General features: G+C 49.2%; 1 protein-coding gene and 1 long non-coding RNA gene across 3 annotated transcripts; one reads left to right on the top strand and one right to left on the bottom strand.

Moving 5' to 3' along the window:
• Positions 1-591: 591 nt before the first annotated feature.
• Positions 592-24448, bottom strand: KLHL12 (kelch like family member 12). 2 transcript variants are annotated; one of them, XM_061161122.1, is made up of 12 exons: positions 24384-24448; positions 22042-22285; positions 18383-18536; positions 17154-17371; positions 12786-12935; positions 11802-11916; positions 5196-5302; positions 4224-4419; positions 3635-3793; positions 3225-3323; positions 2396-2582; positions 592-1950 (listed from the first exon to the last, which is right to left on the bottom strand). In XM_061161122.1, the coding sequence occupies exons 1-12, from the start codon at positions 24446-24448 to the stop codon at positions 1824-1826; spliced, it is 1821 nt and encodes a 606-aa protein (XP_061017105.1). In that variant the 3' UTR covers positions 592-1823. The 2 variants fall into 2 exon arrangements, with proteins under 2 accessions (XP_061017105.1, XP_061017104.1); XM_061161121.1 differs by lacking the exon at positions 24384-24448 and adding an exon at positions 24027-24112 and having other exon boundaries at positions 22042-22275.
• On the top strand, positions 24189-24901 carry LOC133069481 (uncharacterized). Its single transcript, XR_009695884.1, has 2 exons — positions 24189-24349; positions 24451-24901. It is a non-coding gene; the product is annotated as an uncharacterized LOC133069481 (long non-coding RNA).
• The last annotated feature ends 648 nt before the right edge of the window (positions 24902-25549 follow it).

Genomic DNA, 25549 nt, shown 5'->3' with positions numbered 1-25549 from the left:
GCAGAAGTCAGCGGTGAAGATGGCCTTCACCCCAGGCCGGGTGACGGCCGGGGGCCATCAGCTCTTCATCCGCACTCTGCTGCCTCCCTTCTCCTCCTGAGTGAGTGAGTCACAACTTGGTTTAATCAGCAGGCACGATCCATCCGCTAGGAGAAGGCTGGCAGGCCTCTTTCCTGAACCTCTTTGGCTCCCCCTTCCCGTTGCTCTGGGAATATCAGGATTTTTGCAGTTTTGCAAGCCTTCCGCATATTAGCTATCTGTGTTATGTGGCACAAAACCTAGGGAAAAGGACTGGGGCGACTAAAGCCCTAAAACTCAAGCGCGTACAAACCCAGCCCAAGATCGCCTCCACTTTGTTCCCTGTGGTTTCCAAGTCAAGTCCAAGTGTGCGGGGAGGCCGTGAATATGTGATTCTGATAACCTCTTGCTAATGAGTCTCTGGGGACCTTTCAGCTGTCTAACAGAGACACAGCAGAGTGAGCGGCAAACAAGACAGGAGAACGGGTTGAAGAGACAGGACCTACAGTGGATCCCTATGCCTTGTCCCCAGAAATGTCTGCAAGATGGTGCTGGTTTGCCACAAACTCTTACAGGCATTTGAGACTTTTTTTTTTTTTTTTTAATATTTTCTTAAAAAAATACAAACAAAATGAACTTTAGGTCAATACAACTCAGGGAAAGAGGAAAAAAAGGAATTTCAGAGCAAAAGGAAAGTGCATCCTTGTTTAGGTGACCATGTTGTCCCCACACTCCCAATTCTCAGAGCAGGAATGTCACTGCACAGCACAGGGAGCCTCGGAAGGAGTTCAGAAGGACAGGAGGTACTGAAACTAACAAATGGATTTCGGTTGTCATTGATTATTCTGTCCTGGGATGAGTAAGATCCAGTCTAAAGACAGGGAAGGGGTGTTCTAATAAGAAAGGACAACATGTACAAAACACAGCAGTAAAAACGACTCCTTAGCAGAAGTATGCCCTTACAAGAATGAGGGAGTCATCAGGTGGCTGAACTAGGCGGCTGCCACCCCCGCTCCTTCCCTCCCCCTATAAACAGTACCGACGGCAACAGTGGAAAAGCAGTCCTTGATTCAACAGAGGAAAACCTTCCTGGGATGCAGGCGCGGCAGCAGGGAAGGCAATGGTGAAGTCACACTGTTTTTCCCAGGCGCACAGAAGGCCCACTTTTCCTCCACTGCTGCTCAGCCAACACGTGCTGGCTCTGCTACTCTGTCTCTAGGGCCCAGGAAAGACCCTCAAGTAACACGCCCCCTCAGCCTTCCACGTGTTGCAGGTTCCCTCACACCCCACTGCATCAGCTCCCGTCCTGCACTGGACACCCAGTCCCCCCACTCCCGAGGCCCCCGAGGTTTTGACAGGGCTCTTCCTTTTTCCTCCAGAACAGAACTGTGTTGCCCCTGCTACCTGTAGACTAGGAAAGAGATTTATTCTTGGAAAACCAAGAGAGTTGGTACCCTTCCAACCATCGAGGCTGGATACTGCCCACACCCTGGAGTTCATATTCACCTTAATTCTCCACAGCACACGAAGCACAACTTAAAGGTATATTCTCTAAGTTAAAGGTGAGGCCCAAGTGCCCCCTCGGCTAGGAGGAGAGGGGTCTGGCCCATCACACCCACGCAGGGTGCGACCTCCTTCCTCAAGTGTCTGCTGCCCACCCTCCTCGGGGACACCCCCAACGCCAGAGTGTGTCAAATAAGCGCAATCAGAGCGGCGGCACTGAGCCTGTAATCCCCTCCCCACACTGAGAAACAAGATATTCTGGAAATGACCCTTGGTTCTCTGCAAACTGTCTCTTCGGCCCGTCACTTCTCTCGGAGAACACACACGCCGGCGTCGCAGCGCTGAGTGCCCATGGAGGTCACGACCTCCCAGCTGTCGATGATGGGGTCATAGCACTCAATGCTGCTCAGCAGGGAGTTCCCGTCGTAGCTGAGGGAGAAGGGCCATCAGCGAGGGAGAAACGCGCACCTCCACAGCCCCTTCCAGGCCCTCTCCCCACAGGCCCCGCCCATGCTCCCCTCCCCACAGGCCCCGCCCTCGGCCCCTCCCCACAGGCCCCGCCCACGCTCCCCTCCCCACAGGCCCCGCCCCCGGCCCCCCTCCCCACAGGCCCCGCCCTCGGCCCCCTCCCCACAGGCCCCGCCCACGCTCCCCTCCCCACAGGCCCCGGCCCCTCCCCACAGGCCCCGCCCTCGGCCCCCTCCCCACAGGCCCCGCCCTCGGCCCCCTCCCCACAGGCCCCGCCCACGCCCCCCTCCCCACACGGCCCCACACTAAGATTGCCATGGGCCCCTCTCTCTCCGGAACCAAACCCTGTCTCCACCCCACACATGGATCAGATCACATGGCCCCGGATGCCAGATCTAACCCTCACCCTGCAATCGCATAAAGTCTTCCCCGAAGCACCGTGGCCCCGACGTAGCACCGCGGGGTGGTCATGCTCGTGACCGTTGTCCAGGAGTCCGTGCGAATGTTGTAGGCTTCCACAGAAGAAAGGTGGGCTGTACCATCGAATCCCCCCACCACATAAATATGGTCATTCAGCAGGGCTACCCCTGCACCTGGGGAGGAAAGGGCACAGCAAATGAAGGCTGCTGAGCTGAGGATCTGAACCCTAGAAACAACACTCACAGATGGCTGGGTGAGCCCGAGTGGCTGAGGGACCGGCCAGGACCAGACAGCCTGGAGGATCCAGTCCAGCACAGGTCACCCACCTGTAGCCCTCTCTGACTGGCTGTCATCTCACTTTCATTAACTCGGAGCCCAACCGTCGGCAGGAGAGAAGGGAGTGGAAAAAAGAGGGAAATAGAGGAGAGGGGGTGTGATGGGTCTGGAGCAGCTGGTGCCCAGAGGCAGGGCTCTCCGTTGCTCTACCCCAGCCTGAGGGCTTAGGAAGACCCCTGACTCTGGCACCTGCACACTCCCTCAGGCAGCCCGAGTCACTGCACAGGGCTGGGCTGGAGGCTAGGATGCAGAGGGACTCGGGTGCAAAAAAACAAGGCAAGGAGGCGGCTCTGCTCCAACACTAACCCAGTCAGAGTCTGGGCTGTCTCTATTGCCACTGTATTTACAGAAAACAGGCACTGAGGAGAACGGCCCTGACACACGTTTCCTAGGTCGCCAGTGATGATAGGCCTGCAGCCCCACTGCCCAGGCGAGGTCTGAAAGTCCCGTCTCCTGCCCCGGGACCTGCCCAGTCTTACCCGAGCGCTTGGTGGCCATTGGTGTGACATTAGTCCAGTGTCCTGTATGGGGGTCGTACTTCTCAACTGAGTTTAAGATATTCAAGCCGTCATATCCTCCTGAAAGAGAGAGTGGGAACCATTCCAGAAGGAATGGTCAGTCCTGATGCCCACTCCCGGCCTGTCTTTCTTGAGTGTGCCAACTGATGCTCTTAGTCCCAGCTCTCCCTCAAGGGCTCCAAAGAGAGACCTGACAGTGCCCTATCTTCTGCTCTCACGGAAAGGAGAATCCCAGTGAATGAAAAATATACTGGGACAGACCAGGGTTTTAGGGGGAGGAAGCCTATGAACCGATTCTGGTGAGACAATCCCACCCTGAGGCTGCTGCCTGCTAGTCGTCCCACCCACTCCCCGTCCCAGACCCCACACACCTAGGCAGTAGATCACCCCACTGGCCACCACGAGGCCGGCACCTTCCCGGGCCGTCTGCATGTCGCCCAGCATGCTCCACTGGTCAATGTTCGGGTCATAGCGCTCCATACTGGTGTGGCGCCTGCTTCCATCAAAGCCCCCAGAGACATAGATCATATCTGCTCAGAATGAAGGAGTCACAGACCATTAGAGTGAGAGGTTTCTAAGGACTCCTCTACAAATCTCCCACAACTCTACCAAATGCCTGGAGCCAAAAACAACTGTTTGTTTTTTTTAAAGGGATAAATCAATTAACTCTTTCTTAAAGAGGACAGCACAGTCAAGACATGTGAGAAGAAGAGGGTAAGATGGAATCTTCAGAAACATTCCCTAGATGGGAGTTTGCAAAACTACAACTAGTGCCTGCTGCCCTCTCAGCATACTGGAATTTGAGTTACCAACTCCAATGAGAGCCCTGAGACTCCTGGGAGTGTTTCCGAAAGCAGAAAGGCATGACTGACCCCACCGGTAGCCTCCACATTTCATGGGGAGGTGTGAACCCCGATCCAGCCACCCCACAATGCACACGCGGCCTGTGCTCCGGCCTACCTCCGAGGGTGGTGGCTCCAGCCAGGCCGCGCCGCACGTTCATCGGCGCCACAGAATACCAGACCCCGTCCTCGTCCGCCGTGTAGTCCAGACACTCCACGGAGCTGAGGCGGGAGCGGCCGTCATAGCCACCAATCACGTAGATCCGGTCGTGAAGGGACACCGAGGCCACATAGCGTCTCTTCCGGGTAATGCTCTAGGATTCAGGGGAGAAGAGGCACCTTTGTCACTTTAGCCAGGCAAGTCTTAGGCCTCACCTTTGTGGCCCTTCCTGGGTTTCTCTCCACACCTTGCTGCTTCGCCTGTGGCCGTGAAGCCCCCTGAGCAGAGGTTTATCTGCTGCCTGCCCGCTGGATGAAAGCCTCTTGCTCAGTGCTGCTCTTACCGACGAACACCTTCTGTACGTCTGTCTCTTTCTGAGGCTTCCAGAGGACCTACTGTCCTTCCCTTATCCAGTATCCAGTTCCTTCCTATTCCATAAGCACTGAGCTCAAGACCAACACCGTTCCGTGAAGCAGGAAGGGGCTAGCGCGCTGCTCCCTGAGGATCGGGATCTGATGGCGAAAGGTCAGAGAAATGACCAGAGGACCCACGTTTCTCAGCTATCACTGAGCATCTGGCACCGAAACAGAAACCCTGAAGAGACACAAACTCCCGGGGCTGGGCCCCCAGCTCAGCCCGGCAGAGCGGAGCGCCGTGCTCAGGTCAACAGGGCAGGAGCGGGCACCCTGCGAGCCTCTCGGGCGGCCCAGGAAGGCGTGGGAACGGTGGCGGCCAGCTGAGTGTGACTGCACACAGGGCCGTGAGTATTCCTGAAGCCGAGTTAGTCAACAACCAACGACTGTAACTGACTGTTGTCAGGAACACGCTGCTGTGGCCTTTCCACTCTGAGGGCTGGGTTAGTTACCGTCTGGAGTCAGGGACTGCGGACATTTAAGCTCTTTCCCCGGGCCTGGTTCCATCACAACTTACTGGCAAAAAGCTCCACTCCTGCGTCTTGGGGTCGTACTTCTCCACCACATCGATGGGAGACTGCTGGCTTCCGAAGCCCCCGACCACCAGAAGCACCTCGTTGGCTCCTGAGGACACGCGAGAAGGAGAGAGGTCATTTCCCCTGGCTGCTGGCTGACTGCCCACAGGGTGGAGCAGTGCAAACTGCACTAGGACATTCTGTCCCACGTGGCCCGGAGGAGCCATCTGAAACGGAGATCCTTCAGAAGGCTGCCCAGCAGCAAACTGTTTCTTCCTGAGAACCTGAATCTCTGAAACGTGACTTTCCAGACAACAGTAAAACTCTAAAAGGCGAGCGTGAACACATCGCGTGTGTCAGTTGTGTCGGGTTCTTTGTGACCCCATGACTGTAGCCCGTGAGGCTCCTCTGTCCATTGGAGGAGCCTAAATACACCCTACACCATATATCAACCCAGCTGATCCCAAAACAGGCTCTAAGGGCAGGCTGGAGGAGCTCCCTGCCTTTCTCACCCTGTAAAACTCAAAACGGGAGCTTTTTGTGATGGTAAAGAATGTTCTCCTAACCTTGCCTCCCAAAATTTGAGAGATGTGGCATAGGAACCAAATAATAAATTTAAAAATCTTTTCCATGACTTTTATTTTTCCAAATTAGCCAACTCCATGACCACGTGTCCTGTTAATTCATCAAAACTGCCAGGTAACTAACCATAAGGCTAGACTTTTAAAGGGAGTCTTTTTCTCTACTATCTTCCCAAACAAGGCATTTTGATAGCTTTTGTGTCTTCCCCTTTCCCTGAGGGACTTATTTGGATAATATTCCAATAATATTTCTTTTGAGAAAATCCCCTGTGTAGCTGTTCTACTGGAGAGAAGCCGGCTGGGGCACTCAGGACATTCAGGAGGGCATTTAGCTGACCCGGACTGGAAAGAGCAAAGGGGGCGCCTGTAAACTGACAGGAAATAAAGACAAGCCCCTGATGAGTCCTGGCCGCCACGACCGACCGCAGGGGAACAGCACAAACTGCTCAGCAGGAAGTAGGCCAGCATCGCCTGTGGAGAGCCTGTGCCACAAAACTGAGGCTGAATCTTAAATTTTATCACGACTGATCTAGCTTAACCACCAGCTTACAGGAGACATGGGGGACAGAAAACGTGTTAAATGAGACTACTTGGACGCAGTCAATAAAATCTAGGTTGTGGGAAATTCAACAAATAAACTGCAAAGGAAAACCAAAGCAGGAGTAAAAAGCCTGTGGATTTTATAGACTGAAGAGAGCTATGAACCCAGTGCAACATGTGAGCCTTGTTTGGATCCGGACTGGAGCAGCTGAAGTATTCAAAAACAAAGAAAAATAAACTATGGGAAAACTGAGGAAATGTGAAAGTGTACTTATATCTGATGAGGGTAAATAACTGGTTGTATGTTTCATCTTTCAGAGACACACACAAGAGCATAATATAATATGGATGGAATTTTATCCTGTCTGGGATTTGCTTCAAAAGAGATAGGCTACAAGTCAATAATTGTTGAAACTGGGGGATAGGTGCGGGGAATCCTTTGATTATTCTGTTTTTATATATGTTTGCTATTTTCCTTAACAACCCTCGCATAAGCCATGGATTTTAACCTCCTCTGACGAGAGGGCACCTCTCTGTATACTTGCCAAGTAAAGTAGGTGGGCCCTACTCCAAGGTGGGAGAAGGAAATGGCAACCCACTCCAGTACTCTTGCCTAGAAAATCCCATGGATGGAGGAGCCTGGTGGGCTATAGTCCATGGGGTCGCAAAGAGTCGGACACGACTAAGCGACTTCACTCACTTCACTCCAAGGTGAGCAGTCACTTCCTTTTCACAAACAAAGCATTTGAACACAGGGTCCTTTTGCAAGACACTAATTTTATGTTTAAGCTCCTCCGAGCTGGGGGGCCAGGGTCTTCCTTGGCAGCCCTTTCTCCCATTTACCTCCTCCCCCCAGCTCTTCTCTCCCTCTGATGTGAGCACGGGTGGGGAGGCTGTGATGAGCCCTGAGGGGCAACTGAGAGAAACACCCACAACTGAGGGGGTTCCCTGTGCTCTGCACAGTAACACAAACTCCCCCGAGTTACGCTGGACCTGCACATCCAGAGGACCAGCCGCACGCCCGCTGGCAGGAGTCTTTCAGTGCAAGTTCCGGCTGGCCCCGGGTCAGACGGGTGTGCACAGGGCGAGCGCGGGGTCGCTCTGCAGCTCAGGGCTCTGCGTGCCGGGGCGCCAAGGCCACTGGCCCCCGAGCAACCTCTGCCCATCACTGTCCCTGAAAGAGCCTCAGTGCTGGAAGCCTGTCTGCCAAGTGCACTTCCCCACTGCAGCTGGAGTTCATGTCAGTGCCAACAGAGCTTTTGATAAGGCTGCCAGTGTTTTAACATTGAAAACATAACTTTAGGCAATACTGATGTCTGTTTAGCCCGTGTAGCTTTTTCCATCACAAAGATGATTTCCTTTCAAAAAGTTTAAAAAACAACTCAAGAGTGGGTATCACTGTCGTCCTTACTTGCATATGACCCACCCTTTGGTTAAAAAGATATTAAAATGTTATGTCTTGTGATTATAAAACATGTAATATATAAAACATGTTTTCACTGTTAAAAAGCTTGAAAATAAAAGCATTATGAAAAAAATGTATCTGTAATTCCACAAAGACACAAAAACATAAGATTATCTCCTTCCAGTTCTGTTTCTAAATATCTATACAACAGAAATGGGACCATATCATAGTACATCCTGTTTTCATTTCATTTTCTCAAGATATTAACAAAATCCTTTAATATATGGTTTTAATATTTTAGGCATTTCGGGAGCTGGTAACTGGGTTATAAATAATCACATATAATCCTATGATGAACATCTGTGAATATGAGACATTTCCCCGTTTCTTTTTTTTTTTCCCCGTTTCTTTAACACGGAAATGAGAGCGCTGCCTAGGGAAGAACATGAACCTTAAAGGATCTTTTGATCTATAAGATACTGGGCGTGAAACAAATCATATTCCCACCAACAGTAAAGGTGCCAATCCATTCTACTTTCTGTAGCACTGCATATTGGTTTTTACTCTGATATTTGGTAGGCAAGAAATTGTATTTTTTGTAGTATTTATTACTAATAAGACTAATAATTACTTTATTAGTAATTAGGCTGAACCTCTCCCCTTATATTTAACAGGACTCCCTGGCTGTGAACCATACACTCAAGTCTCTAGTGTTTTTGTCTTATGTACATTTTTTGTTTTTTAGTTCTTTACAAATGACTTCACTGCTGTGGTTGTAGTGAATTTATTTTCCTAATTTATCTTACAATGTTGTACATGATTTTTATTTGATCAAAAACACTGGCCTTTTCAATTTCTTCTACTGCTTTGTGCCTGGAAGTCTTCCTCCCTCAGAACAATTCCCAAGGGTCTCACTGTCTTTGGACCCTGAGCTGGGACCACTATTCCAGCAGTCTGAAGAAGAACCAGGGAAAGGGCTGAGCAGAAGGAAGCCTGGTAGTTCTCTGCCAACCAATGGGGGCCTTGCCAAGCTGGACTTCCATGTCTGCAAGGAGGGAGCCGTGTCTAGAACACCTGGCGGGAACTGTGTGTGCAGGCACAGTGCTAGCATCGAGGCTTCCTGGCAGTGCCTGGGCACTGCTGTTTTCGGGAGAACGTCTGTGCCCTGGGGCATGGTGCTGGAGGAAAGAGCAGATGGGCGGCAGGACCACCAAGAACGGGTTCGGGACCTGCGTTTCCACCTGCACAGGAAAGGAGCCAGTGACAAGGCAGGAGCTACAATTTCCATTACATCTTTGGTGAGAGTGACGGGTAAGGTTAATAAGGAAAGCAAAAGCCCCCCACGTGCAGCATGTGGCCTGCTGTTCTCCCTCAGCTGTGCATTTCACTTCCCTGTGCTGCGTGCAGAGGAGCCATCGTCCTGGTGACTGGCTCAGCAGCCTCCCTGAATGGGACGGCAGAGCACGGGGTGGCCGGCACAGTCCACTCTAAGGTGAAAACACAGAGATGCTGAATTAAGAACCTAGCTGGGAAAATTTTCTTTATTTCCTTCCTAGGACTACTGAAAACAGGACTGCAGCACCATGCGGGCACGCAGGACGACATTCTTACCCCTCTAGGGCAGGACTACAGGCAAGGTCTTTGAGCCACAGAGGTTTTCTGCTGCCTGTTCAAACAGGGCAGGAATCTGGGGCACTTTTGGCTCTACAAAAAAGAAACGTATCTTCTGTGTTGGAAAGAATTCTAGTGACTGACTTAACTCCTCTGACGTGCAGCTGGTGGTAATCCAGAGACGCTGAAGGACTTGTCCAGATTCAGACAGCGAGTTACTAGACTAAATGACAGAACTGGGAGCAGAAACCAAAGCAAGCAGAATGTCTTGTCTCCAAGTGCCAGATTCCTTCCACCACCTCACTGGCTCAGCTGGTATTTAGAGAACACTTATTTATTTTCTGTGTAACCACAAGCGTACGGTAATAACAAACAGGTATGTAAACAAAACAGTAGTTAATATCCCCCTGCAATCGCAGTTTATTAAGGGTTAGTGTTTATCCTGTATACACACCCTTTTCCATGCTCAGGTAAACATACACATCTAGAAGAGTCTTGCCGCTCTCTTCCCCCTCACTCAGTATACACAATTAAGTCAGTGAATCTGACTCAACGCCTTTAACAGTTTCCTGACATTCCACGGTACAGCTGTGCTATAATTCAGGCAACCAGTCACTCCCCTTTACTTGGCGTGCAGGTTGTACTCCATTTTTTTCTCGATACGGGCGATTTGTGGTACACTGTTTCTAGAGGACACACTCCCGAGGTGGGACACACAGGGGGTGCACCTTGTCCAGACCTCCACATGGCGCACCTTTCGGGCACCCAGCACTCCCTCTCACAGGGTGCTCTGGGCGCTACCTGTTTGCTGCCCGTGCCCCGTTCCACGCGGTCACTGCTCTTTTTCTTGTTGCTATGCACCGGTTCTTTTTACAATAGAAATACTAACCTCCTGTCATACATATTGCGTGTATTTTCTCCCAGTCCACCAGTCCATGTCTTTGCCATCTGCCATCAATTAAAAAAAAAACAAGAACAAACCTGATGCAGCCAGGTGACCATGGAGGGCTCTAAGTGACCATGGCGGCCCCAAGCGTCTCTGTGTCAATTAGACGGGGACAGAGGGGGAAGCCTCTGCCTCGTGACACACAGTCTCAGCTCTGTGAGGTGAAGAGGCTCTGGACGTGGGCGGTACAGCTGTGTGAAGGCATTTAACAACTGACATGCATACAAGATGGTAATGTCATGTATATTTATCATAAAAATAGAAAAAAAGGCCACCCAGAAGTTATACAAATATCTTCCTATAATTTCTTCTAATATTTTCATGATTTTTCACACTTAGTCCTTCAATCTTTTTCAAAAATTTTCTTTTTATATTTTTTCCATATATCTTGTGCTGATTATAAATCTCTGTACATAACATGAGACACAGGCCACGTTTTGTCATCTCCCAGGGATTAACAGAATGGCATCCCTTTAAAAACAAAACAACAAAAAGCAGTATCTCTGCGTGGTGGAATTACGGATGACTCGTTTACTTTTTGCTTCTCTTTATTTATAAAATTTCTATAGACCTATTAATTCTGCCATTAGAAATGAGATAAATCATCACTCTACTTATATCTACGAATGAAAGGCTTAATTATCAATTAACACCTCAGCACGCATGAGGCCACAGTCAGACAAGAGCAAAAACAGGAAATAATAACAAAACACCATCGCATGTACACAGAGTAATTTATAACCTGCCAAACGCTTAGGCTCCTGGGACAGCGAACAGGAAGCGAGGGCACACATGAGCACAGACCGCGCACTAGATGGAACATCAGGCATCTCATACGCGTGATCTCATCCGGCCTCCGCAACACCCAGCGTGAGAAGACCCCGGTGTCCCCGCTTCAGAGGCAGAAGCATCAGCTCAGGCCAGCGGCGCCCTGCCTAGGCCCACAGGCCGGCCAGCGGCTGCCAGGACCTGAGCCCAGGCCTGTCTGCTGAGGTGACAGCCTCCAGAGGCAGCACACACTCCCTTTCACAGCAACCTGCAAGGTTGGAGCTGTGATGACCCCCATTTCACAGATGCGGTGATGGACCCAGAGGGGTTAAGTTTCCTGCCAAAGTTCACACCCGCGGTGAGTGGTAATCAGGGGTGAGCACCACCCGTCTGGCTGGGGTCCGGGCCCTTGCCCGCTGCATGGCATCGCCTCCAACCTCCCGGACCCCTGCCTCACTCGCAAGGCTTCCTCCCCGCTTCCTCTCCACACGGAGGAGGGAGGTGCGGGGCAGCAGGCCACTGATGACATGGCATCTGAGAGCTCTAACCCACAGGCCTCAGAGATGCTGAGATACAACCGGAACTTACACTGCCTAATGCCTGACCTGTGTAAAGTGCTTTCCCTTACTGTTATCTCATCTAGGCCTCCAGTCACGTGAACTAGAAGGGACGATACCCTTGGTTTCTAGGAAAGCAAGGTCAGGGTGGCAGATGGACTTGCTCAAGAGGACACAGCTAACACGCAATGCCAGCTTACCTAGCCGCGCCCTCGTCCGGGGCCCCTGCATCTGAGTGCGCAGCTCAGGCCTCAGGTGAAACTTCTTGGCTTCGTCAACGAGGTCCCTGCACTGCAAACTGCAGCGGATGAAAGGCTGAAACAGCAGGAGGAGAGTGAGCCACAGGTGCTTCAGGAGGACTGCTGTCAGGGATTAGGCCGTGGGTTTCCAGAAATGATTTTAAAAAGGTTTGTTTTGAATAGACGTCACACGGTTCAAAGGTAGGTGAGGGTACGTGAACGGACCATAAGGAAGAAGTTATGCATACGAGACCAAGTTTGAGATGACACTAAGCAGCTGGCAGCCCCCCTGATGCAAACGACTGGGAAGGTGTGTCTGTGATGAACTTTCAGAAGGCCAGTCTCAGCCACACTTTACAGACTGGTGGTCTCCAGGGTGGTCCCAGTAGCTTGTGGAGAAAGTCAAGAAACAAACCACAGGGAACTGAGGCTGAAGAAATGCTTGTAAACAAACATGACTCGACCCAAGTTGATGTTAAACGCATCAAACTCCTTTCAAAGTGACCTTTCCAGAGGTCAAAAATAAAGAGACTTGATTTGAAAGGAATTTTTTTTTTTTGCTTTGCATTTTTCAAAATTTATTGATTTTTAATTAAAGGATAATTGCTTTACATGAATCAGTCATAGGTTTACCTATGTCTCCTCTCATGGAATGAATTGTTTTTTGGAACAATTTTTTTAAATACAGGAGGAGACAAAATTTATCATCTAATACTGCTATGCAAAATAATGAGGGACTTGTAAAACAAAAAGACAACAAAGCGCAAAATTAAATTAAGCCACAGACTCTCATTTCTGCCAGGAGCCCAACTTGCCCAGCGACCGCCTGCAGACCCCTGCACCGGGCAGACCGGGACAGACTCCAGGGGTGCTCGTGCCTCTAGGGGGACCGGTTCTGGGTGCAGGACATGAAGCTGCAGTGACGCCCCTGTCCCAGCGACTCACCTCAGTGTCTATGACGTCTGTGATGTAGCGGGGGGTCAGCAGGGGCATCCGGACGTACTGCAGCAGGTCCGGCAGGGACCCTTCCCGCTCCTTCTTGGCGTGCTTCACCCAGTTGATCACAGCCTCGAAGACTGGCTCTTCAGAGTCCACCTGCAGGCGTGGGACACGTTGTGGGGGTGCTCTGGAGCCACCTTCCGTTCCCCTGCCCCCCACCCCCTCAGTAACTCCCATCTCCCAGAAATAGCCAGGCTCTTGGGGAGACAACCATTTCAGATACAACTTGCTAAGATCATGAGAAGAGTTAAGAGTCAGAATGGGTGAAAAACATCTAAGAGAGAGGGTACCTAATAGACCATCAGTCACAAATCAGCTTTTAATTCAGAATTTTCTACACTCCTCAATTTTTCTCTGGTCATTTCTGAAACTTTAGCAGGCAAAGGGGGAACCTGCTGCCCTATTCAACACTGGCTCTCAGGATACATTTATTTATTCACAGGTGCTGTTTAAGGAGGTCCAGCCTTGCTCCCCACCTCCTCAGCCAGGCCTGTGAGCAGGAAGTTCTCTTACAACACCGCAAGGAATGCGGAGTCTTCAAAGCACCATCAATTAGCACTTGAGCGACCACGCTGTACTAGGTACCATGCAATTTGAGATGATACATTTAATTAATCTTTTGGGGCACTGAGGTCTGAGCTACATGTGACAGGCGGGATATGAAATCCTGTCCCTGGAGGAGCACTCAGTACAGTGAACACAGGACTTGCAAGACTGACAGCGAGGACCAGGCCTGCGTCCCCTCCATCGGCCCTGGAGTCCGCTGGTCCTGGGGTCCTCAGAGCGTGACAGCGCCCAGAGAGAAGCCATTCTGAGGACTTCACCCAAGAACTCAAAGTACAGAAAATGCTTCCGAACGTTCGTTCATTTGACGGATTTATCAAACATCTACTAAGTGCCAGGAACTGTTCTGGAGGGACAAATCAGACATGAACCTTCCTCTTACGTGGGGAGATAACTGTTAAGTCAGAAAAACGAACAATCCCACTTTGTCATTATATACCAAACAGGAAAAGTCCAGGGGCTGGAGACAGACTGACTTGAACTTGAGATTTCTTTATGCAGGCTGATGGGACAGGGAAGGCTTCCTGTAGGAGCCACAGGTTTCAGCCTGGCGAAGCAGCAGCAGTTAGCCTCAGCAGACAGGAAGCGCTGGGAGGAGCCGTACAACCGCACTGTGCAACACCGCAGCCACGGGCCACACGAGCCACCGACATCTACGTTAATTCAGGTGAAGGTGAAACTACAAATCCAGCTTCAGGCATTCCCTGGCGGTCCAGTGGTTAGCACGGCACTTCAAATGCAGGGAGCCTGGTTTGATCTCTGGTCTGGGAACTGGGATCCTGCAAGCCGTGCGGTGCAGCTAGGAAAAACAAACTCAGCTTCTCAGTCCCACCAGCTGCACTTCACAAGTGCTCAAGGCCACCAGTGCTTGGGGCCGGTGAGCTGGCCAGCACAGACACAGGGCCTTTCCATCATCACAGAATGTTCTACTGGACAGCCTGGGAAATGACAGAGCCTGGTGTGGCGGGGTGAGCGAGGGAGGCAACGGAAAAGGTCAAGCTGGAGAAGCAAACCCAGCACCAGAAGACTGGATTTTCCTCTAAACTGTGAAAAGGTGTCAAGCAGGTGAGTGACAGGACCACAAGAACGTTTTGTAAAGTTACTCTAGCGACCATGGGAGGACGGTTTAGAAGGCTGTGCGCTGGAAGCCCCATCAGGGCTACCCTGGGCCCAGCAGGCAGACGGGGCAGCCGAGATGACGGCAGTGCTGACAGGCCTTGCACACTGCGCTCAGAGGGGTCGGGCGAGCCCAGTCTGCCAATGGACCAGACGCAGGGGAGGGCGCAGAAGAGGGGCTGTGATTTCTAAATGGACTGCGGCTTTGGTAAGGACAACAGGCTCATAGTTCTGAATAGCTGAGTGTTGGACTCTGACACATTCTAGGTTTCAGTGAGATACATCCATTGAAAATGGGGTTTTTCCATCACAAGCAGAGATCCTTGATCTTACTGAAGACGGAATAAACTAGCATTGCAGAGAAAGCTAAACTGAGAGGAGAACCCCCAACATTAATGCTTCACTATAGAGAAAATTTCTCTGCAATAAATTTCCACAGAGAATTCTTCTGTGTATCAGTCAACATTACAACAGCCCTACGTACTAAGTACAACTATTTTCTGCATTTTATGGAAGAGGAATCTGAAGATCAGTGGTTAGGAACACAGGCCACACAGCCAAAACCAAACTCCAGCGTGACTCTGAAGCCCAAGTTGTTTTAAACAACATGATACACTGCCTCCGTTGTTTCAAGTGCTATTGTTTCACATGGTCCAGAGGAAGCGTTAGCTAGCAACAGGGTCAGACATCTGGTTCCTGCTTCTGGCTGGCATATGAAAGAGAAAAAAAATGTCATTTGCTGGCAAAAGCAAAGGCCATTCTCGCCAGATACTTGAGGAAGATGGTACAGAAGAGTTAATCCTGGCTTCTGAAGAGGTTAGTTCACTGCCCTCCCTGCTCCATCCAGTTTTATTCACAGTCTCCACTGTTCTAAAGTGAAGGCTTCCTGATTCGGTCAAGCAGAAACAAACTCAGAGGCATCGCCTCCCTGCCCCCTGGTTGAGAGAACAGTCTGGAGGTGAGGGCAGCTAAGTCCTGCCCCTTGAGCTGTGTGTGGGTGATGACTCATCTTGGAAAACTGGAGATGGTTCTGAGAATTAAATAACATTTTAAAATGCCAAGAATGGTACCGTGAGAATGAAAACCCCAGGGTACAAGGCTTTTGGTCTATTTTGTGTATAACCGGATCCCCAGCTCAGAATTGCTCTGGGCGCATGGGAAGAACTCAATAAATACTTGATAAAGCGTTTGGTTATTTATGAGTGTTCGCAGTGAAGTTTACGTGTGCAGGGCCCCTTCTACCACTGGTCTGGCGTCCCGGGCGAGGACCCAGCTCCCCCTGCGCCCCACGGGTGAGAACAGAAGGTCAGACACTCGGCCCTGAAGCCTTTGCAGGAGCAGCGTCTCAGGCAGATGTGAACCACACGTGAACCTAGTCAGAAAGAAGGGTGTGGACGTGCCCCAATCAAGTTCACTCAGAAAAGTCACCCGGCAGAGGTGCCAACACAAAGCTGGGTAAACGCTGGTAAGAGACATACTGAAGACTTGTTATGGTGTGAAAATCCTAGTTTTAACAAAACAAATCCGCTTACTGAATGTGCTTACTAAACATATTACAGACTTTAAGTAACAAACTCCTTTTCTAGCACTTAGAGGACCAGTGAAACTTTCTTTCCAATATATTAATACCTCTTGTTTTTACTGAGGTGCCATGAACTTCTGGGATCCAGTCATCTAAAGTCATTTTTCATTTTTATCTGAGGAGAGTGAGAGAGAGAGGAACTCTCAGCCTCCCTAGAGGACCCTCCCTGAGGATCGCTGTCTCCTCAGTGGGGGAAGCAAAGCCCTCAGACGGGACTCCTCCCCAGGAACGAGGTTCTGCTCGGTGCTTCCAGAAGCTCCTAACGGGAGAGCTGGGCGGCCAAGATGGCTGCCGGCCTCCGACACAGCAGCCCTGCTGCATGCAGTCGGGGTCCCCGCCTAGCTACAGACCTACACGCAGCCAGCAAGCTCCTCCTTGCGGGGCGGCATCCCTGGACACGGGCGCAGGCCGGCGGGACACCACCGCTGCCGCTCTCGGCCAGCAGAGCCCCGCCACGTCCAGAGGTGCCGACCACTGCGCTCCTGCTTGCGATCTCCAACTTTCTGCTCCGTCCTTCTTGATCTACTTCCTCTACCATCTCATCTAGACCCAGAAGGTTTACTCTTCTTTCATCTTCCTCACTATGAACAGGCTCGTGATTCTCCCAACACTCTGTCATCACGTGCGTCTTTTCGTTTGTCCCCGCTACGCACGACACTGAATTCCCTGAAAACAAGACTGTGCCTTACTCATTCTCGGCTCCCCAGCACCCAGCGTGTGACCGCTGCATGGGAGACATTCTCAGTACATGTTTCAAAAGTGAATGGGTAATAAGAGCCGCATTCTACAAAAATCTACTTAACTTTCCATTTCTGCTTATTCCATACTGTTTAAGAGTGACTCTTAACCACTGGGGTCACGGATTTCATTGAGGAAGAAGTGATCTGCCTCCCACAAACATGCAAATAGACTTGGCATACAATTTCAGGGGCGCGTGCTGAAACCCTAGAGTAACGTGGACACCTGACTAAAAGCCCTGCCATAGAAGCACAGTGGCTGCACCATGCCTGGGCCTTGGCCGCCCTAGAGAGCGGACACCAAGCAGGCAGCACCTGGATCTCGTCGCACTTGATGAGCTTCTCCACCTCTCCCTGGCCGAGAAGGATGAACTCTTCATGCTGCACCACTTCAGGAAAATGCTTCTGGCTGAAAACCTCGGCTGCTCGCATCAGGTCGACACAGTTGTGAGTCTCAGCGAAGTCCCGGATGCCCAGGCAGTTGGAAGGGTCCAGCTGGCTTTCCAAGAACTCGCAGCAGGCTTGCTTCACGCCTAGACAGACACAGACAGGGGTCCTGAGGACATGTGGCGGGGGATGGGCCTCCGTCCCTGGGTCACAACCTCTCCCAGTGGGATCAGAGGGACCCTGGTTCAGTGCCTAAGAATCAGTTTAGAAATTTCATACTTTGGGAATTCAAATCCTATTTCTGTCTTCTGTGCTATGCAGCCTTCAGCAAGGCCTTTGTAAATGTGGGCTGCAGCCTTAAAACAAGTATAGCAGGACGAATTGTGTTTACGGACACCACCACAATTAAACAGACATGCCTGTAAAACTTCTGGACATCAAGCTGTAAAACCAACTGTCCTTCAGCACAATGTACCTAATTCCTACTCCAGGTGAAAACTTACTGCAAGACTCTAAAGAAGGAAAACAGGAGGGGCTGATAACAATCTCATATTTCTCTAATTGAAAAGCTCCCAGTGTAACATTTGTTTTAGAGCTGTGCATTAATTCAAAGGCCTTGCACTCCTTCAATCACGTTCTAACAACTGAAAATAACAGAAACAGATCTGGAGGTTAGAGCTGATTGGCACCTGGAAGGGGAACCATCTCCAGTCCTGTGAAAACCTTACACTTTCACTTTTGTGTGTCAATTTAACTGTTTAATAGATAATTTATATGGTTCAGAAGGTTAAAGGGTCCATGTGAGTGGTCCCCCAGCCTCCTTACCCACTCGGGCACCTGCTGTAGCTCCCTTCCATGGGGGCAACGACTTGTAACTGTGTCTCACGACCCCCTACAGGACGGCTGCGCACACAGATGGAAGGAAAGGCCTCTACTAGCCCTTCCTGCATGCTTTTACAAACAAAGCACGCGCTGTCTTTACTAAAGAGCCAGAGACGCTCACCTGGAGGCTCCTCTACACTGCGACTGAAACCTCAGCTTCGCAGCCATGGGCATCAAACCTGAGCCCACTGCCCCCTCACTCCCACGACTAAGTTTATGTCACGACTTTAGACGTCTCCAGGCCGCTGTGGGACGAACACCTTCAGCACCTGTACCTTTCAGCTGAAGTAGGCAGGCTGCGGGGAGCAGTTCCTGGACATTCTCCACCGTCACGTGCACGGTCTCCGTGTACACAAAGTCCAGCAGGATCTCCATGGTCGAGGCAGTTAAACCTTGAATATCTACATATGGTTTCCCCTTCTCTGAAAGCTGAAAGTGAAAGAGGTGTGAAACCACGGTGGTTACAATTCCACAAGATTAAGGCAGAGGCTCGTACTGAGCACTTGAAGGGATGTCAACAATATTAACTGCATACACATCTTTAACAAAAAAAGGTCATCTATTTTGATTTGTGCAAAGCAAATGCAGCATATATTTACAGCTTTTCAAATAGGGGGAGCTATGTGCAACCCAAGAGCACATAGAAGTGACACCTTCCGAGAATATCAATTTTACTTGTGAATAATTTAATATGCTGCTCTCATATTAAAACAAATACAGACATGGAATAGAGCCAAAAGTTCCATGAGCATTCCACTAGTGTCCATGGCTTTTCAGATGAAACATGAACTTTGCTGAGTTCCGGCTGCAGACCCTCCAGAATGAGCCAGCACCGTACCACCTGTCCTGAGACTGCACGCTGGCCACCTTGAGGGCGTTCCACTGTACCACTGAAGACAACTGGATTGTTTGATACTTCCTCAAATACTGGGTTGATTCTCTTTTGGGATTACTGAATTACTGGTGGTCCATTTAGTCTAGACTATATCCTTGGGGTTATGAGTATAGTTGAGGCCAGATAAGAATAGAAAATGGTTTGTCTAAGGGTGGAAATCGTCACCTTTATAGGATAGTAACTATCTGAAAACTGGTTACCTTATGAAAGTTTTACCAGATCTTAGTTTAGAAATTTCAATTACTTACAAAACTCCAGTGTACGTCCATTATAAATTAAACATATTTATCAACTTTGATTCCTTCATCAGTCCAGAATAATAATCAAAAAATATTCTCTAACAAAGCCAAGAATAAAATAAATCCGCAAAACCAAAAAATGTCACCAGTACATTATTTTGGAAAAACATTTTACTAACTGTAAGTATTTACGAACAGAAATATATAAGTACATTCATTGCAGGAGCTTCTTAGTAAATTATATCCCCATTAGCCAAATAGCTTAAATATGTAAATGAGTTTACTATCTAAGAACTTACAGCAACTGCAGTATTTCACATTAATACTCGCTTTACAATTTTTCAGAGTGCCTCTCATTTACTATTATTTCATGTGATGGTCACAGCAGCCTGGCAAGGCAATCAGGTCTGATATCACTGCCATTTAAGACACAAAGGGTCTAAGCTTCAAAGAAACAACATGACTTAACCAAGGTCTTAACTATTAATAATAAGAGACAGATTGAAGCCAGGCCTCCTGCCTCACCCTGTGCTATTTCAGTAGCACCACATTTATGGAGAAATTTAGAGCTGGAAGAGAATGAAGACACCACCAAGTTTATTCATTCTGTTCGACAGAATGAATCTAACCTAGTAAGGTTAGATGGTTGTTAGGGTTCACACAGAATTTCTAAGAGAACTGAACCTAAAATCCAGGTCTCTGGACCCTCCTGTTTAAGTCATTTAGTCTTAAAAACAAATCCAAGGGTACAGAGAACAGTCTGGAGGTTCTTAAAAGACTAGAAATAAGAGTTACCATATGGTTCAGAAATACTGTTCCTGAGCATATTTCCAGAAAAAAATGAAACCTTTAATTTGAAAACATACATGCACTCCAATGTTCATAGCAGCACTATTTATAATAGCCAAGACATGGAGGCAACCTAAATGTCCATCAACGGATGAATAAAGAAGATGTGGTATATACGTGGGACACACACACACACAAATGGAATATTAGCCATAAAAAAGTAATAAAAAATACTGCCATTTGCAGCAACATGGAAGGACCTAGAGATTATTACATTGATACTAAGTGAGGTAAGTCAGACAGAGTGAAACAGATGAAGGACAACGTGAAATTAAGAGGAACAAAATTCCAGTTCCACAATAAACGAGTCACAGGGATGAAATACACAGGGTGGGGAATAAGTCAGTAACACTGAGATAACTCTGAAGAGTGACAGATGGTAACGAGACTTGTTGGTGATCATCTTATGCTGTATCGGATTACTACGTTCTGCACCTCAAACACAGTGCTGTAGGTCAGTCACACTCCCACTGAGAAAGACACGAACCATTCAGCATTTTCTTGCCTGATGTCAGTTTTTAAAGGAAGACTACAAAATCCTGGTGAGAAAAAAATAAAAAGGGAGTTCATTTTCAGACATGCAGAGAAAGAGCGAAGACAGGATGCACGCTGTGTGATGCGTCCTCTGCGCTTCCTGCTGGCAGCCGGGTGACACTCTCCCCGCCCAGTTAAACACCAGCGCTTCTGGTGCTCACGGGCAGACACTGTAGGAGACAGTACAGGCCGGGATCTGCAATGTCACCCTGCACAGGGTCCCTCTGAAGTTACCCTGGGTCCACGGGGGCAAATGGTCAGGCTTCCACATTCTCCCTGCCAGCCATGTGGCTGAGCACTGACTCAGCATCACACACAACTCTGGCTTTATGATGAAAACATCAAAATAAGAATCAAGTTAAGTTACTGGAGAGGGGAATGGCAAACCAAGTTAAGTTAACTTAGTATTAAATCCTCTGTACCATTTATAAGCTGTAAAGCATTTCGTATCTGAGACCTTATTTCTTCCCTTGTAAAATGAGATGGTAACAACCATGCCTGGGGTGAGTGGGACAGGCCGTCGTCTAACACACCATCTGGCCCACAGCCCAGTGACTGTCGTTATCATGACATGATTACCATGATGACGTATGTCAGGCTTAGGTACAAGTACAGATAAATGACATAATCGAGACAATTTATTTAAAATAAAATCAGACTTGCAATCCTGGAAGCTGAGAGCAATCTCCTCTGCTCAGCTTTCCAAGTCCCTCATGACTCAGCAGCTCCTCCACACGCTGGGTGTCTTGCCAGGCAATCAGTAAGGCAGTCTTCTTCCTAACACTTTGTGAGCACTACCTTTTTTCTTGCCAGGCCAGCCTGTTCCTAGTTCCTTGGTTAAGGGCTTCTGTTCCCGAGCTGGCATCTTCCTCCTGGTGATGTCTCCTGTGCCCACACAACCAGGGACCAGTTCTCTGCCACCCACCAGCAACTGCACTAGCGTTCCCCCAGGAGGAGGAAGAAGACCGCTTTTCCTCACACACTGCAGGAAGGAGTGGGAGGAGGATGGAGTCTTGCTCCTCTTTCCTTCCCTCCTCCCTCTTCCCTGGTAATATCTTTAAAATGTTAAACTTCAGAAGAAAGAAAATAGGAAAACAAATTAAAACACTGGTAAGTAAAATCCAGGAGCTGACATGTTTGTTTGCTACACGTTGGATGTTGTTCCAAGCACGTCACATATAAGTTTCTCAGGTAATTGTCACAATAACCATATGAAATTGTGTACTACTATTATTCCTCATTCTGAAATGAGAAAACTAATGCACAAATGGCAGATGTTATCCAGAGTCTGCCATTGAACACCAGACTATAGAAATTCATGATTATATAGAACTTCCACAATTTCATTCCGTGAAATGAGATACCCATGAGGTGACGTGTGTGGGTTCCACTTGTCAGGAGATGATTTGCCACGTACCTCACTGGTGAACATGGCGCAGAAGTAATCACTGCAGGCAGCCAGCACGATCCGGTGGGCGGGGAAGTCCTTCTGTTCCACTCTCAGTGTCACATCACAGAGGGTATTGCTCTTCCTGAGGGAGTTCATGGAATTGAGGATGGATTTAGCATGAGTATTTGTCATTATGTCTTTGGGAGCCATAATGCCTCTCATCAAGCAATATGTAGAGAGAATGAAAGGGATCCTTGGATTCTGTAAGTACAAGAAACAAAACCAATGAGCATATGTGAAGGCCTGAGGACACCAAATATATTCAGTTAGCTTGACAAACGAAGGCAGCTCCATCAGACTCAAACATCCAGAAGTAGAGCGCACTCCTCTTCCTGGCATTACCAACACAACCCAGCCACTGATTCCCCAGAGTAAATCTGATCTCTCCTCCCTCTGAATTCCCCCCGTCATGAAGTGCCCAAACCACCTGACATTATTGTCATCAACACTCTGCTGTAAGTAGAAAGAAACTGTTCCTTTCTCACCTATCTTCACAAGGCTGCTATCTCTCATGATAAAAATCAGAAGATACAATTTCTTAAAGGTGTGATGTCACTATTTTTAATACCCTAAAGGAGATTAAGTAGCTGAATATTTATAGAGGGTGGGGACCCAGTTTTATATATATATTTTCTCTCCTAGCAGTGTAAAATAAATGTTAACAGAATGCAAGAAAGGAACTGTGCCTTCAACCTAGAGCAAAAGGCCAGTATCAGTGAAAATAAACTTTTTCTAAAGAAGCACCCAATTAATTATTTATGATGACTTCCAACTATGTTTGGATTTCTTCTTAAAATGAAACTTCAAATGAGGACCCAATGCATGCCTGCATGCTGTCACTTCAGTCATGTCCGACTCTTTGTGACCTTATGGACTGTAGCCCGCCATGATCCTCTGTCCATAGGGATTCTCCAGGCAAGAATACTGGAGTGGGATGCCATCATCCTTCTCCAAAGGATCCGATACTTACACTAAATAATGGAGACCATGCAAGCTTAAGCTATTGAAGTTCTATAGAAAGGTCTCCCTACTCTAATTGTTAGTAAACATTCATCATTATTAACAATATTTGTAGTAATTCTTCTATACTATGAGAGAATTACTGGGATAGAAAACCTATCAAAACTCTCCTACTAATTTTATGGCCAAGCCAGTCACTTGTAAAGTTTACTTGTACACATAAATTAAATGAACTCAGTAACAGGCTACACGTTAAAAAATTAATAGAAAGTAATTTCTTGATTTCTGACAAGTTTCAGTTATTTTATTTTTGTTTGTTTGCTTCAAGGACAATTTCTGGGAATGAAATTGGAAGGTTACTAAGAGAGTCTTTCTTATGGGGAATCCAAAATTTTCTGAAAGGATCCAAGAAAATTAAATCAAACTATGGCTTTCAAAAATCCACAACTCACAACCATAGTTTTATACGAACAGGGAAAACGAGATCCTAAATCCTCATCTATTCCTGTTTATAGGTAGTGTACTATTCCTTAAGCGCTCCAACCACCTTACAGGATCCATTTTACAGAAAAGGAGGTGGTTCATCCAGGCATAAGATGATCTCCAGAAAGACTTTCCTTCAGTCAACTTCGTTTCAACTCTGGAGACTTGAGAAAGGCCCGCACGGACGCCGCTGTACGGTGAGGACCTTGGGGCGGCGGGTCGGAGCCGGCTCTGCCTGTCACACAGACACGGCCCCAGCGTGCGGCTGTCCCTCGCCCGGGTTCCCCGGCCACGCTCCGCCCCAAGGCACCGGATCCGGGGCCCCCGCGAGCCCCCCGCTGGAGGGGCCGCCTCCAGGGGGGCGACAACAACAGCGGCACCCCTCTCCCCGACAGCCTCCAGACGGAGGTCGCGGCGCTCGACGCCTGGAGACCCCCACCCGCCCTGAGAGGACGACGGCGGGTGAGGCGGCGGGGGAGGGCGCCGGCCGCCGCCCCGGGGCCACTCACCTGCGCTCCGGCCCGCCGGGCGGGCGCGGGGCTAGCGGGCGGCTCGGGAGGTGCCCAAGCGCCGCCGCCCCGACCCGGAGGCTCCGGCGCCGCGCCCGCGGCCGCGCGCCGTGATGACGTCACGCCCGCCCGCGTCACGTGCGGGGCCGCTGTCACGTGACCGCGGGCGCCGCGCCGCGGACAGGCCTGGGCGGAGTAGGTGGACGTGACGCGAAGGGGTGCGGGCCCTGGCACAGGTGCAGCCCGTGGCCAAGACGCCCTGAGACCGCGGGCCCTGGGGCCTCGAGGAGCGGCGACCCGAGAGGAGTGCGGAGGTTTCCAAGGTAGGGAGCTGGCCGCAGGGGGCGTTTCACCCGACAGGCGTTCAGGCGCCCTCTCTCGTCGAGAAAACCCACCGAGGCGTCCCGTTTCCTCCCGTCCATAGTCCGCAGTGGCCTTTTCTGGCCGACCATCGCTGTGGTGAGAATCCCAGAGCCCCGCAACCACGGACCTCGGCGTTCTCTGCGTCACAGTCGGGCCCGTGGCCACCGCCGCGCGGTTCTCTGCTGCTTGCCCTCCGAGACAGTTACGTGGAAGGGGCGTGCGGCCCTGGAAGCGGGACTCCGCCAAGGAGACTCCGAAGGACCTTAGACGTCCCGGGGGTCCTCAGGCCCCCTGTCCGCTTCTGCTGCCTTTCACAGCTCCCGGGTGCTGAGCATTCTGCTAGAAATTTTACTTCTGATTGGTTTTGGCGGACTTATCTCAGCTCCTGGGAAGGGAATGAGGTTCCTTGATACTATTCCTGTGAAGATTCAAACCAGTTGTGTTTGAGTGTACCGTTTTCCTCTGTGGTGCCTTTGATTCTTGAGGGATAATAAAACTATGGCCGAGCGGTAGCAGTCTAATAGTCTAATTTTATGTAGTGTTTCCATCTCTCATGTAGTATCTCTGATCTAAAATTCTCTTGATTTCCATATTTCTGAGTGCAGGATTGATACAGGTTTTATTGGGGGCATTTTGTAAAAGTTCACCAGAGTGATGAATGCAGATATCCTTTAACAGCGATTTTTTGGGTGTATCTATCCTTTGTATATTATCACACACATGAAAAAGGATGTGTGTACAAGGTTGTTTGTAGATTGGATTGGGGACTGTTTCAGAAAATGTGTGGTGCATCCATACAATTCAATACCACAAAGCTGTGAACAGTGTGTATACTTTGCCATTAATTGTGTAGAAGGATTGGGAAAGGTATAGTCATATTTGCCAGTATATGTATAAAAATTGCAGTCGGAAAGATACAAAGTAGAGTAGTAACAAATTTCTTGGAGAGAGGAACTGGTTGTCTGGGAGACAGGGTGGGAGAGATTTTCTCCTTTACCTATTTTTGCGCCTTTTGAACTTTACATCATGTGGACTTAATGTATGTATAATTTAAATAAAAATAATCCCTTGTCTTCTGGCTGCAGAATAGCATCTAGATGCTTTAATGATATTGCCTAATTCCTGGCTGCAAAACTAAGTTTTTCCAAATATAGAAGGAA

The sequence above is a fragment of the Dama dama genome, chromosome 14 (assembly GCF_033118175.1).
Source record: "Dama dama isolate Ldn47 chromosome 14, ASM3311817v1, whole genome shotgun sequence".
Classification (NCBI taxonomy): domain Eukaryota; kingdom Metazoa; phylum Chordata; class Mammalia; order Artiodactyla; family Cervidae; genus Dama; species Dama dama.
Note: the sequence above shows the minus strand (reverse complement) of the source record. Positions and strands in the feature narration are given on the sequence as shown.